The 16,635-nt window shown below is 33.2% G+C and overlaps 1 protein-coding gene across 2 annotated transcripts in view; it reads right to left on the reverse strand.

The window, feature by feature from the left end:
* Positions 1 to 3,051: 3,051 nt before the first annotated feature.
* The window catches only part of KLHL1 (kelch like family member 1), a 173,813-nt gene continuing 160,229 nt past the window's right edge, over positions 3,052 to 16,635 (reverse strand). For both annotated transcript variants that reach the window (XM_062487770.1, XM_062487769.1), the window contains 3 exons: positions 8,350 to 8,562; positions 4,097 to 4,268; positions 3,052 to 3,111 (listed from right to left, as the gene is read on the reverse strand). In XM_062487770.1, the coding sequence (XP_062343754.1) occupies positions 3,052 to 3,111; positions 4,097 to 4,268; positions 8,350 to 8,562 (445 nt within the window). The remainder of the gene's footprint in view (positions 3,112 to 4,096; positions 4,269 to 8,349; positions 8,563 to 16,635) is intronic.

The raw sequence follows: 16,635 nt of genomic DNA on the forward strand, positions 1-16,635 counted from the left end.
AGTCCCAGAGGGCCTTAACATTAATTACATCAGAGGACTGCAATTTTAATTACATTTATTTGTGTTTGATTAGTTCAAAAGATGTTCATAAATAAAGAGAGACAACAAATGAAAATGGATCTAATTCCTATGTATAAATCCAGACTATGTGAAACACAGACATTCTAGATAAACTGGCTGACGTTCTTGAAAAAAAAAAAAATTGGAAAGACTGAGAAAAAAAGCTAACATCTTAGAATATAGTTAGAATATTGAACCAGAATATTAATAGAATATAAAATTAGACTACTAAACTAGGACATTAAACCAGTAAACTTCAAAGCAGCTTATTGAGGAATTCAGTCACTGATTTCAGTAAAATAGATGTTTGTGGCAGCTCTGATTTCACTGTGATTTTTATACTTTGAAATCAAGGAGATCATGTGAGATGAAAGAAACCACAGTAGATCAACAAGGTCAACTGTTTTTTTTTAAAGACAGCTGCTTTTCCTCTAAACGTAATAATTGATATTATTTAGCACAATTTAGTGCATCAGAATTGATTTTAACTCTTACACATAAAAAATGGTTCTTAATGAACCATAAATCAAGAATCATCTTAATGAACCATTATAAATCAAGACAACAATTATATAGCACTTAGATTTATATATATTCCATTTGAAAACAAAGGTAAAACTATTACTATTTTAAGCAAAAGTAAACATAATGGTAAAGAAAAAAATTAAAATTCATCATACCTTCTCTCTAGAAGAAACTTGTAAAAGTTGTATAAAAAGAATATGAAAGCAAATTTTGGTTCTTATTGTGGCTAGATTTTACACAATAAAAATAAAACAAATTTTATTCTTTCAGAAAAAGAGAAGTGGAATAGACTGAAAAATTTCTCATGTGAATAATTTTGGTAAAATAAAAGCAAATGGAAAAAGTAGAAAAGGAAATTGAGAAACAAAAATGAAATTGAGGATAAATGGAAGAAAATAATGATCAAGGCACTTAAAAAAATCTGCGACAGAATTAAACTAACAGGAATAATTCAGTTTCGAATATCAGTGTATAGGTAGAGCAACAATATTTATATTATGTATGAATGTAATGAAATCAAAAGAAAGTTGTGCGAATATAATTTAAATTCAATCTCTAAGTACTTTAGCTATCTCTGTAGGAGACCTGAATGCCAATGTCTATATTTAATTCGTTATAATTCTAGAATCTTCTTCTTTTGTTCTCCAAAACTTGTGTTTATGTAAATCAAATTCTTTAGAGAAGTAATATTTTTTATTCAACAACTTGTTGTAATTGGAGAAAAATTCACATGCTTGTCTGTGAAAGACTAATTGCAATTCAAAAGGCAACTGGTTGTGGAAAATTAATATTGAAGTGTTTTCAGCTGATTCCATATTAGGACAGAGCAATATTTAAAATATTTAAATCCATACACTTAGGCTTCAGAATTCTAATTCAGCTGACATCAGTAAACAAAGACATCTATGCATGATGCTGTTCAAAGGAAAGACACATCTTCAAATCAAATGGCCCAAGATGGAAGCTTCACATATTTTTTTCATCTCAATTGATTTCAGAGTTTTCCATGAAGAAAACTCATTTTAGTGCAAACTGAATTCCTTCTCAAAATTGCTAGCAACAGAGGATGGTGAGGTTTCTGGTTTGGGCCATGAAATGTTTCCTATAGGATCAGCAAGGCTTTACAGAAGTTTATTTGGTGCCCTGTTCCCAGAAGCTGTGCATCCCTGAACAGCAGAATTTCATATTCCAGCAGTGGCCTTAGGTTCTAACTGATTCAGCTGAGCAGACAGAAAGCACCAGCATCAAATCCACTGCCAAAGCAAAAGCTCAAACTATCGTTACTGGCAGAAATTATCAACCCTAAAGGGAAGCACAGATGATACTAGTATATTTACCATATGAACTTTATTAGATCAAATGGTCTAATTTTCCTTATTCCACTTGCGCTTATTATGATTTCCTGAATTGCAGTTATTCTCAGTGATAAGTGGAAAGTCATAAATTGGCAAGTCTAAGTAGGCAAAATTGTGCATGTATAAGCATCAGAAAGAAACAAAGTGTAGGATTTTTCTCCTTCTTGAAATGTTAGAAGAGGCTTTATAGACTATTCTTGTCATGGTTCATCCATTAATTTGATGCAGAGAAATACGGGGATCAATTTTCCAGCTTGTCATGAGCTTCCAACATGCAGTAGATTCATTAAACAATGTGTTTAAACACATTAAAAATGTGTTACAGCCTACATGCTTAAATTGAATATAAGTTTAAGAAGGAATTAGGTAACTGCTTCTTTGACACCCATATTTGCAACAAAGCCCCAGTGCAGCCACAGGACTGCTTTATATATTAGTTGATTAAACACACAGGCTTCCCCCTCACAGGACTCATTTACAAGATGCATTAGCGCTGCTGAGGAGGTAGAATCTGAAATTGCAAAAGAAGTCTACTTTTAGTTTTGTGTTTCTTCTGACTAGAATCACAGCTCAGTCACAATACATATCCAGACCATCTGACCTCTTCCTTTCAGTAAAATCAAACTGCTCATTTAAATGAGAAGACCATATGCCATTTGAAGACAACCCAAAAAAATTATATTACTATCCACTTTTCTCTTTTAAAAAACACAGTTTAAAATTGATTAAATATACTTTCATGTTTCTGCAGTTGTCTTGCAGCCACAAGAATTGTTCTCATATTCTTTTCTGCTCTTTGTGTAGATTTCCCATGATTATCCAGTTCTCCAGGACACATTCATGAGAACAATACCTGAACTTACTCTTCTACATTCACATATTGACACCTACAATAGTCTGGGGGCTTTTTTCTTGTTCACTGACTGTGAACGGTTTTATGATTTTATAGGGCATAAATACTTAATCTTTGTCACTTCCAAACTTCTTCAAGTTTGTGATCAACAGTGTATTCACTGTGTATATCCTTGTTTTTGTGAAGTCACCATTCTCTTTGTCTCATAGAAAAATAATCATTTCACAGTCAGTAAAATCCTAAGCGATGCTGACGAAGTTATGGTTGTTTGATGACTACCACGCAGGCACCAGCTCTTCCAATATTTAGGGAAGCCATCTGCAGAAAAACAGACACAAATTAACTGAATAGGAAAAAAACATGCAAAAGATTGCCAAACAGGAAAAAGCCATGGAAAGATCATCAAAGTGCTGTGTCAACATTATTTTAAAATGGTCAGAATTAATGGGAGTAAAATTGGCTAAAAATAAACAAAACCCACATTACGCTACTCTTGTACTTTAAAATTGCTTTCTCACACCTGTCATCTTTCATTTAAAAGTGTGAGAACAGAAAGCAGAAATTAATCTTAGAGTTGTCATCAATTTTGTGAACCACTGAGATGCAAGGGGTTTCTATATTCTGTAGACTGTGGCTGATGCTTCCACTTCAAGTCCTTGAGGCAAGGTGAAAGCTACCAATACAGAAATGTATGGTTCCAGTATTCCTAAACAGGTTCAAGTGCCCTTCAGAATATGTTTGGCAATTTTGAACAGTATTCAAGACAAGACAAGGACTAAAACCCTTAGGGGACTGAATATTGCTAAAGCAATCACAGTAGAGTCAGCTTATATGTATGTAACAACACACTGTAATTAGTGGAACTGTATAAATCACAACATTGTTTACATATCTCCTAACTACCCATCCAAGCATATTTGTTAATGGTTTTTAACATGACCTGGTGGTTCTGCAAAATGAATCCTTACAAATTAATTTTTTATCTCCTACAGAACTTCATAAAAATGCTCTTCTCATTAATTCAGAGTAGATTAGAAGAGATGGGCTTCTGCAGTAACTTTAAAGCATTTGTGCCTACATTTAAGCTTGTCAACAGAAGTTCCCCCTTGCAATAATAAAAAGAAATAGGCATTCTTGCATATAATACACCTCACCTATTTTAAATGTTAAGGTCACGATTTCAAAGTATGCACCTTTCTGCACTAAGTTTAAAGAAAAGTTAGAATGGCTAATTCATACATATATGTGTGCATATGTGTGTGTGTGTGCACACATGTATATATAAAATAAACTTTATAACTACCTGTGTCCACTCATTAGTTTGAGGGTCATATGCTTCCATAGTGTTCAGGTATGACTGACCATCATAGCCACCTACTGCATATAATTTGTCACCAAGGAGACAAACACCAACAGCATCTCGAGGCATACTCAGTGGAGCCACCATTGTCCATGTATCAGTTTTTGGGTCATACCTGAGCAAAGAAAAATGAAACTGGGTATGTGGAGACAAGACAGCATCATTTCAGGTTGATTTTCATTTGAATATAGTTCTTTATTTTTCCCCAGGGAAGAAAAAAATAAACAACCCTTTAGCATCCTACAAAAGGTAATTCTCCCTAACAGGAAAAAGAAAAGATACAGATTTATTGTGTTCCCAATTCAACACTCTAGATGTTGATTAGAAACTTTTGTTCAGCTAACCTCCTAGAATAAACTAAGGTATTTGTAGGATGGCATGTTATAAAGAGATCTGAGAATGATAAATGAGCAATATCTGAATGTCTGTGTGTATAAATGTTATTTATATGGTATGTATACATTTAAAGTAGGATATTTCCTGTAGCACATAAAAATATTAGAAATATTATTTCTAAAATTAAATTTCACTATATTTTAATTTCTGAAATTATACTATACAACAGTAAATAACCTCTCTATGTATTCTAATGCTTAACTGCATTAGAAGAAGTGTCTCCTCCTGATATTTGCTCAATTAAAGAAAGTAATACTGGTTTTAAGTAATACTGAATTTTTAAAACAGTGGGCAAAAATCCTTTTTTATAATGATGGAGATTTTAAAATTAAATATTTGACCTAGGTTTTCATTTAGACATTACTTGACAAGGTAAAACTGTTCAGTTTCTGAAGTAATTCCATTTTCTTTTGGACATGCATAAAACAGAAATTATTTATCTTTTGATATTTTGCTACCAGGGATGTCTGGAGTATTAGGTTTGAATAGATACATCATTTTTAGACTGTCAAATGTTACTAAAACAGAATAGTGTATCACACTATAATAAAATTAATTTCATCTGTCCTTAAGCAAGTCTACTACACAATTGAATCATATGATCAGTAGAGAGAATAAGCAGTTTTAGTCTACAAATACTTTGACTTTACTAATTTGCTTAAACATGTAAGTATTTTAGTAAGTCATATTATCAGTAAGCAACTTGTAAGGATACTGTTTGAAGTCCTACATATTTCAACAATGAAATATTACATATATATTTTTTTCTTAAATACAAGCACTGAAACAGCAATGCTACAGTGTTTTGCTTGTAACAAACTTTTGGTACATGAATTTGGTTTTTAAACGGGGCAAAAAAGAATTTTCTGTAACCTTGTTTATGTTGTCTTTGAGACATAAATACATTTTAAGAAAAAAATCTACTTTTCTGCTAGCTGCTAATCCAGGCATCTAGGGGACTTCTCAGAAAATCAGATGTCAAATATCTAGATATATGATAAATATTTTCCTAACTTTAGAGGAAAATACTGCAAATAACTGCTTGAATGTGAGGAAGAAAAATGAACATGTAACAAGCAAAAAAAAATAATAAAAAAAAATTAATGGATTTTTTCCAAAGACTCTGCGAGTTTTTCAACAACAGCATCATATGCCTCTAGCTGAAAGTTTCCCATCCAGTGAAATGCACCAGTGTGCATTGTATCTTTGCTTGCCTAAGGGTAATAAAAGTTTAATAGACTCCTTCATACACTGCTCTTAAATTAAAATGGCCAAGGTGAGCAGGTACAAAGGTAAAGCTGAGAAACAATACAACTGACATAATCATTGGACCTTTTTTTATTTTCTTGGTCTTCCAATAAACAGGTATGCAAGGCTAAAATAAATCCTTATAACTCAATACTGTCAACAAAATAGAACTGCACAAGAACTTGTTGGTTTTGTAATTGCCAGGAAAATACCCGAGATTTCTTACACCCTTTTTGCTGCTAAAAGCAACTCTATAGGTCATCTTTATAATAACTAGGCATGCCCCAGACTGAGCAGGGTTATCATAAAAACTCCTGAATGTAGAAAAATATCAACTTTTAAATCAAGGTAAGATGAAGGGGAAAAAAATACAGGTCAAATGACTGTGTTTTTAGCATCTGTCAATTTTTGAGTAGCATTTGAAAAAGAAAGCTGCTTTATGAAATATGACAAAATATCTTGAAAATTTTACAATTCTTATGAAGAAAAGAGTTGTTTTGCCTTTAAAAAGGAATAGAAGATTGCACTTTGACAACTTGTGAAGATGAGTGAAGTTTAACTATTATTTTATTTCAGAACGTTTGAATCCAGAGGAAATACTTTAAAATTGCATCAATCTTAGAAGAGAGTAAACTGGAATACCTAATTACTATTGAGCAGGATTTTAGCAGTAGCATCAAAATAACATGTATCTGCTGCAACTACAGTGCAGTGGAATAAAGCACATCCTACCAGGCTGCATCAGAATGACAAAATGACTGAAGTCGACTCCTTCCTGAAGAAGAGACTTAGTTAAAAAGCCAGCCTTTGATATCTACAGGAAGAAAAACTTTCAGAGAGATATAAAATAACTCAGACCAACAGTCTTCCTCATCACTTACTATCACTTATTATTCTTTATGTTCCCTAAGATATTGATGAGCTTTTATTTTTTGAAAATGGTGCATTATTCTGGAATGAAAAGCCAGACACAATAAACCACATTCCAGCCATCTTATAAACTAATCAATCACTGCAAGGACTATGAGATTTTTTTTCAAATTTCAGTGGACTCCACCAGTAAATTCACATCCACTCAATGTAAACTAATAGTCTTACAAGTTCTTTTTTGTTAGTCCCAACTTCTAGTCTCAAAGCTGACTACTGATGAAGTACATTATCCACAAAATTTGCTATCAGTGGAAAAAGTATCTTGATGAGGGACACTATATATTGTCATTCTAACACCAGTACATAAAACAGCATAAGGATAGGATAAGGTCATTTTTGCAGTCTCCCATGAGAAAGGCAAATGCGATTTGGTATGGTTTGCCTTCAACACTACCCTACCATTTTTCTCAGAGAATGGAAAATTAAAGAAAAGCTCCCTTCTGAGTACCATTAAGCAGAAATAGTAGCAAATAAGAAAAGTTCTCATTAAGTCTGTCACTAGTAATCTTAATATAAACCTATTTCATTGAAAGTTCTTATCATTCCTTATAAACAGAGGTCCACAAGTACAGGCCCTGTAAGTAGAAGCATCATGGGATTTCTGATAAACTGTCCCTCTGTTGAAGATGAGAAGAATTTGGCAGTGTATGATCTTTGTTTACATACAGAAGAGATGGCAATGACTCTAAGACTGAGCAAAATCATATGGATGGCATAAGGAGTTTTAACTTATAATTTTTCAATTAAATATTGAATACCAAGCTGGATTCAGCAGAAGAAATAACTGACATTTAATTAACCCCTTCAGAAAATAAATAGCAGGATAAATCTTCACAGCTTATATGTTAAGATAAACCAACTACTCAAACCTATCTACTTTAACTTTTGCAATCTGTTCACATTTGGATTGAATATTTCCCTGATTCTATTTTATAGAATTCAGAAAAAGAAAAAAAAATAAATTCAAACATTCACGAAACATATGAAGCATACCTTTAAATTGAATGCTTTATACAGTTCATCAGTGCTGTACTGCCCTACAAGATATTATTGGATTTGTAGAAAATCTACTTGCAAAATTTAGGATATTGTAAATACAGCTCATCAGCCTTATGCCACCACATTAGAAAGAGGCAATTTTGCTAAAGGAAGAAATACACTGTACTGTGAATATCCATCACTTAAACAGTTTTTTATTTCTTCTTTGCTTAGCTATGGTTTTAGAGTTAGAAAATATTCTAAACACAATTCAATTTTGTGTTACAAAATTATTTCAAGGAAAAACTTTCAGCTCTACAATTTTTAGTTTGTGACACTGCAATGTATATAGTAATATATATGTATATAGTAATATAGTGTCCTAAAATTACTTAAATTGGATGTGAAAAGAGTGAATGTTTTTGTGTTTGTGGTAATATATAATAGTACTGTGAATAAAAAGGAATGGCAATAAGTTTCAACGAGATTGTCTTTCACAGACCTTTATGGAAGTTTTCAAGTAATTACTAATTAGACATTTCTTGGTTAAAAACATCTATTTAACTTTACCACCACAAAGCTAAGAAATTAATGTTACAAGATATTATTTTGTATTTTTAAAAAAGGCATGCATAATTTGATACCTTTCCACATAGTCCAGCAGTCGAGAACAGTGATTAGAAGCAGGAGCATCATGACCTCCAACTGCATAAAGAAAGCCATCACAGGTAGCAACTCCTACTCCTCCTCTTCTCTTACACATAGGAGCACACATATTCCATTTATTTGTATGAGGATCATAATATTCCATTGAACTCAAGCATGAACTTCCATCCCGACCTCCAACTGAGTATAACCTAAGTAAGTCCACACAAATAAAAATGTTCATAAAACAAGAGCTCAGAATTGCAGAAATAAAAATGAGTGTCTGTTTTTAATCTGACATCAGAAAAAAGAAAAAAAGAAAATATATAATAATTTTAAATCATGTGAATCTCATATAGTGAACACAGATGTTTTCAATATTATTACAAATTCATGTGCTATTTAGTGCTTTGCCCACCTGAAGAGAAAGGAAGATATTTCTTTTTGCTAATTACTATTTTCATTCTTTCATTACTGCATAGAGAGTCAAGAGCACAAATGACATGCAGATTTGTCTCCATAAGTTTAAAAATCGTGTAAGTAGGCTTGCTGCCTAAGCTCATCAACTATGAGATGGAAGTGGAAGTGCAAACTTATAACTGGCAATCCAGACAAGTAAGAAATAGCCAATCCACTTATTACAGTTTCTCTGCGGTTTTGCTGTGCATCAAAGTATAAAGAAGCACGAACAATACTGAAAACTAGATCTGATATTCAACAAATTCCACATGAAGATCTATCAATAGGAACACATGTTCAGCATGAGTTTTACACTTACAGTATAGTAAACATTAAATATGAAATGTGTTGCAGATAGGACTATCAAGTTATGTTTTAAACGTGGATTTTTTAGAAGTGCTACCTCAATTTCAAGTTCTTGCTTGCGCTGAAGAAAATTCATATCCACACAGACAGCAACATGTCTACTTTGCAAGAAAATTACAACCCCCAAGCACTGTGTGTTTTTCTTCATCAGAATGTTTTACGAGGATTGAGCTATGTTGGAAAGTCATGGACAGCTTCAGAAGAGCATTTTAAACTTGAAATGATAAAAATATGATTTAACAAAAAGGATGTTCTGTTTTTAAGTATCTGCAGGCAAGAAACTTATTTCATTCTACTCTTTATAATGGGTCCCAAGAGGAAATAGTTCTGATTGTTCTTTCCCCCTGTAGGATGTATTCATTCTATATGAATCTTTTTGCAGTCTGTTGCCTTTTATACAGAGCCTGGAGATTAACTAATAGAAACACAGGCTATTTTAAAGTCCAACCACTAAGCACTTTTGGATGTTAAAGGTGTCTCTGTAAAGCAATTACTCATTTGGAAGTTTTTACTGTCCTAAGCACTCCATGAATTCAGAACCATTTAAATGTGCATTTGCCATTACACTTCATTGGTATCGATGCTGATGAATAAGGAAGTGCTGTACAACCACTAAATATGTCACTGAAGCCTGAGAACATTTTGGTAGTGCCTGACAGACACACCTGTGTTCTGATTATGGCACCCAGGAGAATCCATACTCTTCTATGAGAGATATTAAAGCAAATACACTTTTTTTACAATTATTTCTTTGGATCCAGACTTAATATATTTAACTTTATTTATTATTATCAGATATCTATAGATTAAATCAATATTATGGCACTCAATTGTGTCAATCTGGGGACATGTACAGTGTCAAACTTGCTGTTATGCTCAGAGTTGTCAGCCGAGCCTAAAGAATAACACTAAAAAATATTTAAACATGTGACCAAAAACATCTTCAGTATTATAAATGTAAACACAAACATTTACATACAGGTGTCTGCAAGAATGTTGTCTTTATTTTCAAAGACGTGACTTGGTTCAGATACCCATAGACAGTGAGAAAATATTTTTTGTGACATTTAAGGTATGTTGACATTCCTTCCAGGCTTAGAGTGATAGAAAATAGTAGAGTAGAAAAAACCATGACTGCTAGCACCCTGAAGAAATTTAAATGTCAGTAGACAACTACATGTCAGTAAGTGAATTGATGCCCAAAAATACAAATAATGATTAAGATTCTGAGATTTTCAAATATATTTCTAAGCAGGTATTTGGACACGTAAACACAGAACACCATTTTAAAAATGCAAAGAACCAACACTTTTGCAGACTTCAGTGCAAATAATCTTGTGTACCCATAATCAAAATCCCCATCACTTTGCTATTTCTTCTGGCATGAAAAATTCTTATTTATTCCATTGTCTTTCAACTGGAATAAATCAATAAACTGATATTTGCACACTGATAGTGAAACATACTTTCTCATTCCTCTATTCCAATTAAGACTGGTAATAAAATATACCTGAAGGCACTCTTGAGTTGCTGGTAAACAGACAGAAAATGCTGCTCATAAGTAGCTGATAAAATGTTCAGCCAATGATTGGGATCACCTATTGCTCCCTGGTATTCAGAACAAAATTCATTTTCAAAATCATATTTTAGAAATAACATTTTAGAGTTTGATTGTGTTTCTACCTCTTTTCTCTAAGGAATTGTTAATAGGTTTTTTGTTTGTTTTTGTTTGTTTGTTTGTTTAATTTCACAAAGGTGAAATAAAAATATTTCATACAAGTAAAAGTTGGAAATTAAGTAATTACTTTAAAGCTTTTGTTATGGCTGAGATTGAACAATTCAGACAGAAATTGCTTCCAGTCTTCAGTTAAATATCCAAATCCATGTTCACAAAAGCCCAAAATGACTGGGGAACAAGTCTGCAACAAGCACTCAATATTCAGGATACTTTACAGCTATCTGAAACTTCTGAAGTACTTATAATACTTATAACTAAAGTAATTTAGTAGTCTTACTTCCTTTTTAGAGCTTAACACCCCCTATTTTATTAGTGGACTTCAAAATAAACAATTTTTCTGCTTTGTCTAGATTGGCAAAAGTTTTTAATAAAATTTCTATAGGGAAAAATATAATGTGTTTCTCTGAATTAGCTGAATTATTCTTCATGGTTTATCCCATCAAAATTAGAATTATTATAAAAATAATAATCATCTATCTCTGCTTAGAGAGAGAAAACAGCAAGGAAAAGAAAGTATCCAGTTCTGAGCAATTTTATCTCCACAGTGAAAGTTCTGCCTGTGGAGATATAGATTTCTCTTCCTAAATGGTCTATATTTCAGCTGATTCAGACACTGTGCATAGATATGAAATTAGGCCAAGCTCAGCATCTTCTGTCTTTTCAGGGTTTTGTAACTTCTTTTACGAAGATGGAGAGATTCCTGAACACTTGTGTGTGTGTATATATATATATATATATATATATATATATATATATATAATTACATTTATAATTGGCTAGAAAAAATGAAGTAGAGGTTTTAAAGTAGGAAACATTAGGAGAAATCACGACCAGCTGGATCAAAATCATTTATCTCAGTTCTGTTGTTACAAACCTTTGATAACTACTCAGAAAAGCCAGTTTTAAATTCAGTTTGACAAGCCAACCTCAAAGAGCAGACTGCCTTTGATGTGAGGTGGGTATGACTTGTGAAACCAGTTGAATCATGCCCTTGCTGCATTTCTTAATGAGGTTTTCCCTTTCAAAATTCTTTCACTGTGAATATCAAAGACCTTATCCAGGTTTTGCTTAGGCCTTTTGTACCCTTTTCTGGCCTTTCAGTGTGTCTGAAAGAGCAGCAGAGAATTAGGCACAAAAGATATCTGCTTGGTAGAACTGAGGGACAGTAATAATTTTCATTGGTGCTGGCCTACTGTATTGCTGAATCAGTCCATACCTAGCCTAGGAATCAGACTATAGGAGAGAAGAGATATTTATCTATGCTGCATTGGTTAAGTCAATGTAGTTCACAGATAAAAAGTTGAAAATAAAATAATTTTGTGAATGGAAAGCATTAATGAAGTCTTTTTTCTGTGTGTAAATTTGGAAGGGCACTTCACGTACTTGTAATGCAGTAGTGAAGTAAATTTATACATTCTATATAAGGAACTTAATTACATACAGAAAGTTCCTGGAATTAAATTAGTATTAACTACTTTCTTGTCTTGCTAGTTTGGCACAACATTTTGAAGTATTACTTCAGCCTTCAAAAACCCATTTAAAGCATATTAGTACTTCCTTTAATAATATTATTGAGCAGTTCCCTAGTCTTTGTTGAAGTATGAAAATTATCTGTGCATTTCAATTATATGGATGACTTGCAAAAAAGTCTTAGGTTATTTAGCTTGTGATCTTCACAATGAACAAACCATTCTCAGTTGAAAAAATTCAACCAATGATGTAAGATTTAGATGAAGCTGGTCTACTGAGTCAAAAGAAATTTCATTTTACCCCAAGAAGTTTCAAATTGGAAAAATAGGAAGTTAAGAGTGGAGATGGCTGAGTATAGCAGATATTTGGTAGTTGTTTTAAGGGCTGCTGGGCATAAAGACATTTATTTGAGTATTAAATTATTATTTAGCTTTCTTTAATTTCAGTCAAATGTTTATATTTAAATATCCATCCAGATTTACACATATATGGAAATAATTATGTGAATACACATGATAACACACAGGCATGCATATGTGTACATGTCTCTGTATGTAATCTAAGTTAATGCCTACATTTGGTGTGGGAGGTTCTCTAGAATGCTCCAACTGCACTGCACAAGATTTCCTTCCTGTCCCAGCATATAGACACTAAGTACTATGTGAGACAGGTTTGGATTCTCATACTTAATCTCCCACTAAAGATAACAGTGAAAAGCCAAACTTTAGTCATAATCAAGACTATAGGATATTAATACCTTTTGCAGTCTTGACCAAAAGAGAGGAAACAGTGATTGCTAAATGTTTTTTGTTCAAATATGTGCTTAATTGTGGAAGCTGCATAATTAAAAATTAGGCAGTGAATTTTCCTAGGCATTGTCCACACTGATTCCCACTGTCTAGACTGGTGCAGATGTTGCAACTAAAATCTTGAATTAGCTGGAGTGACACTATTGCCTTTTTCTGCCAGGTATTACGACTAAGTTCACACACTATGTCTGTTTGGACTGAAGTACAAATACATGTCCAAATTAATTCACACCATACTAGATCATATGCATATCTGTGTAGAATTTATCATTCATTACAAAACTTAGAGAAAAAAAAATAATTATGTAGTACAAATTGGTTTCTTAGTCCAAAACCTGAATGACAGACCTTATCACAAATTACAGTCATGCCAGCTGTACAACAGCCAACAGCCAGCTTGTCTGAAAATTTTGTTGTATGGATGATGGATGGGCAGAGTGGAGGCATACACACTAAAAGATGTAGGTCTGAAGTAAACATTCAAAATAAAAATGTGGCCCAAGCAACTGGAGCCCTGGCTACAGTATAGCCAGAGAAAATTGGTTCATCAAGTTCCCACCCTGTAGATCAGCAACATTTTTAGTGTCTGCTGTGTCTCCTACTAATCACTTATCTTCTAAAGAGGAAGATATCCAAGTTGCATATGCATCTGCCTTGGACTGTAGGAAAAACAGTGGCTTTACAGTAAAGTTTCATGTTTTTTCATTGTTCTCCTATAAAACTGACATATATTTATCTAGTTTGTATCTTTTTAAGGCTAGCCTCGCCCCACAGGAAAAGAAGTAAACCTGTGCAGAATCTCTTATTTTATAGGATGAATGTAAAATAACAAGTTAAATCTTGCTTGAGAGAGAATATGATGCACCGTGAATTAAACGGTACATTCACTGAGCTGCATGAGACCCCCGTGAAGGAAATATGAATTTGTGTGCAAAAGTACAAAAGATCAGACCAGGACACTGAATTAGTAAAAAGCCTTAATGATTCTGCTGAGAGAAAATGCCACAGATAGTTTATTATATGATGCATGAAAGCCAAAGGAGCAGAACTTCTGGAGGAGGTTGTAATCAGCCATACAATCAACTTTTGTAGGTGGTTATATGAATGTAATACATTGCTAATTCTCTCGTGTCAAACACTGAACTACTATTAAGGACGTTCTGGAATTATTAACCTTTGCCCAGCCAAGTTCAGTCCAAACCAATTATATTGCTGGTGAGTGACTAACTACCAGATGATTTTGAGAACCCTTCTTGTGCTTACGCTAATTTGGTTTGGGTTTTTTGCTATTTTTCTTAAAAATTAAGGTTCTGCAGGCTAAACTTTCTGATAGTTACTTTGTAATAGTGCATTATAACCATAAGGGACATACTAAACTAAAGCAACTGCTATTTACAGCAGGCATAATACTGGTCTAAATAACACATATTTCTTTCCAGTTTTTCTCTATTAAGTGACCAGAAAACAAAACATTCCACTGTGCATATGCCAACATCTCTATATAACATCCCATTCAAATTGAAACAGAATAGCTGGGACAACACTGCCAAAACAATAATCCAATTTATGAAAATCCATCACTAAATGAATCCAGCTACTGCAAAAGTGGTGGAACTGAATGAATTTAACTGAATATAAATAGATAAATAACTATTTAAAAAAAAATCCTAAAGCTACATAGTTATTAAAGTCTCTTTACCTAACTAGTAAAATTGAAAATGTAACCAATTAATTTTTATAGATATGAAGGGAAAAATATGTATATACAAATGCATTTTTAAAAAATAAGAAATAGTATATTCTACCAGTACTTCAGCAGAATTGATAGAATGTGAAATCTGATCTAAATTCTATCTGTTACAGTTAAGTAAGAGACAAAATTTGACATTCCCAACTGATAATAAATAATTACTTAAAGGACACAACAGGAAAAGCACTGTTTTTTTATGCTGGAGTGTATTTCAACAGAAGTATGAAAAAAATACCAGTGCCTAAGGCAAACAGAAAAAAGGACAGAAACATAATTGATGGAGAGAGATGAAGCTTGCCAAATAACTCCAATTTTAAACATGTTGGATTGGACTAGGAGGATCTATGCTTAGGGGTTTGCTCCTGTAAAATATCTCTGGGTCAGTTTATGCATCTTGCCTGCAGTATTGGCATTGCATTTTCCTGCTTAAGATAATCACCAGTCTCAGGCACAGCAGCCTATGGAGGACACCACACTGGAGTAGGAGGTTATCTCCCAAAGGACTGCAGCCCATGGATAGCCCATGATGGAGCAAGGGAAATGGGTGAGGAAAGAGTGGCAGAGAGAAGCAATTATGGTCTGACCCCATTTCCCACCCCTCTGCATCAGTCAGGGGTGGGGCTATAATGTTATACAAGATATAAATTGAGCCTGGGGAAGGAGGGAAAAAAGGTGGCATTTTAAAGTTTGGGGTTGCTTCTCACTAGCCAGAATCTATTTATTATTACTAATAAAATGCATTCATTTTCCCCAAGTCAAGTCCATTTTGCCTGTGACAGCAAGTGGTAAGTGGTCAGATGGATATTGATGTGGAAGAATATTCTCTTGAAGCCTTTCTCCTTGCTCTTTTACCTTCCTTCAGAGACAAAAAATCTTACAAAACTTTTTTTTTCTCTAATAAAATTATAATACTATTTAAAGAATACTTACACGGCGGTATGTCAAAAAGTTAAGATTAAACAATTGCCCGCTTTCTGTCATCTATCATATACCAACAATAGTGTGTGGTATTTAATAAAAACAACAGCAGCAGCGGGAAATATCAAGTTCACTATAACACATATTTGAGGATGTGGCAATCAATAAAGAGCAGGGCTCCTTCTCCATGACTCCACAAGATGTTAGTGTGAAATTGATCTGCTTGCCACTGCCTGTCAAAGTCATGATTTTTGACACTTAAGGCACTGCTGTGATGTTCTACCATTTAAAGTTAGCCTGTGGATTGTATCAACAGGTGAGAACTTTATCCTTTTGTTACACAGATTTACTGATACTTGCTAAAGGGATCAAGACTGAAGTGCCACACTTTCTGCCGTGAAAGCTACAGTTGCTTCAAAATAAATTGATAATTTTGAACATACCAGTAGAAACTTAGGAATATTTTTTTGCAATGCAGTATTTGTGGACATATAATAGAGCAATATAGAAAAACTTCAGTTATAGTAGTGACACAAAAATGTTTAGAATAAAAAATCTGTATGATACAGAGAATGTCTTTGAGGAGAATATATTCCTGATGAAAGCGTATAAAGTAAATGTCATTTTAATTTAGAGTTACACCTTTAGCATAAAATATGTTCAAAAATTTAATTAAATTAGTGTAAAGGTCTGCTGTTCTTAGGGAAGGAGTGGTTCATATATTAGAGGTTTTTTTGATAGAAGGATAATAAATACCTATGGTATCACCTATAAA

The sequence above is a fragment of the Cinclus cinclus genome, chromosome 2 (genome assembly GCF_963662255.1).
Source record: "Cinclus cinclus chromosome 2, bCinCin1.1, whole genome shotgun sequence".
NCBI lineage: Eukaryota > Metazoa > Chordata > Aves > Passeriformes > Cinclidae > Cinclus > Cinclus cinclus.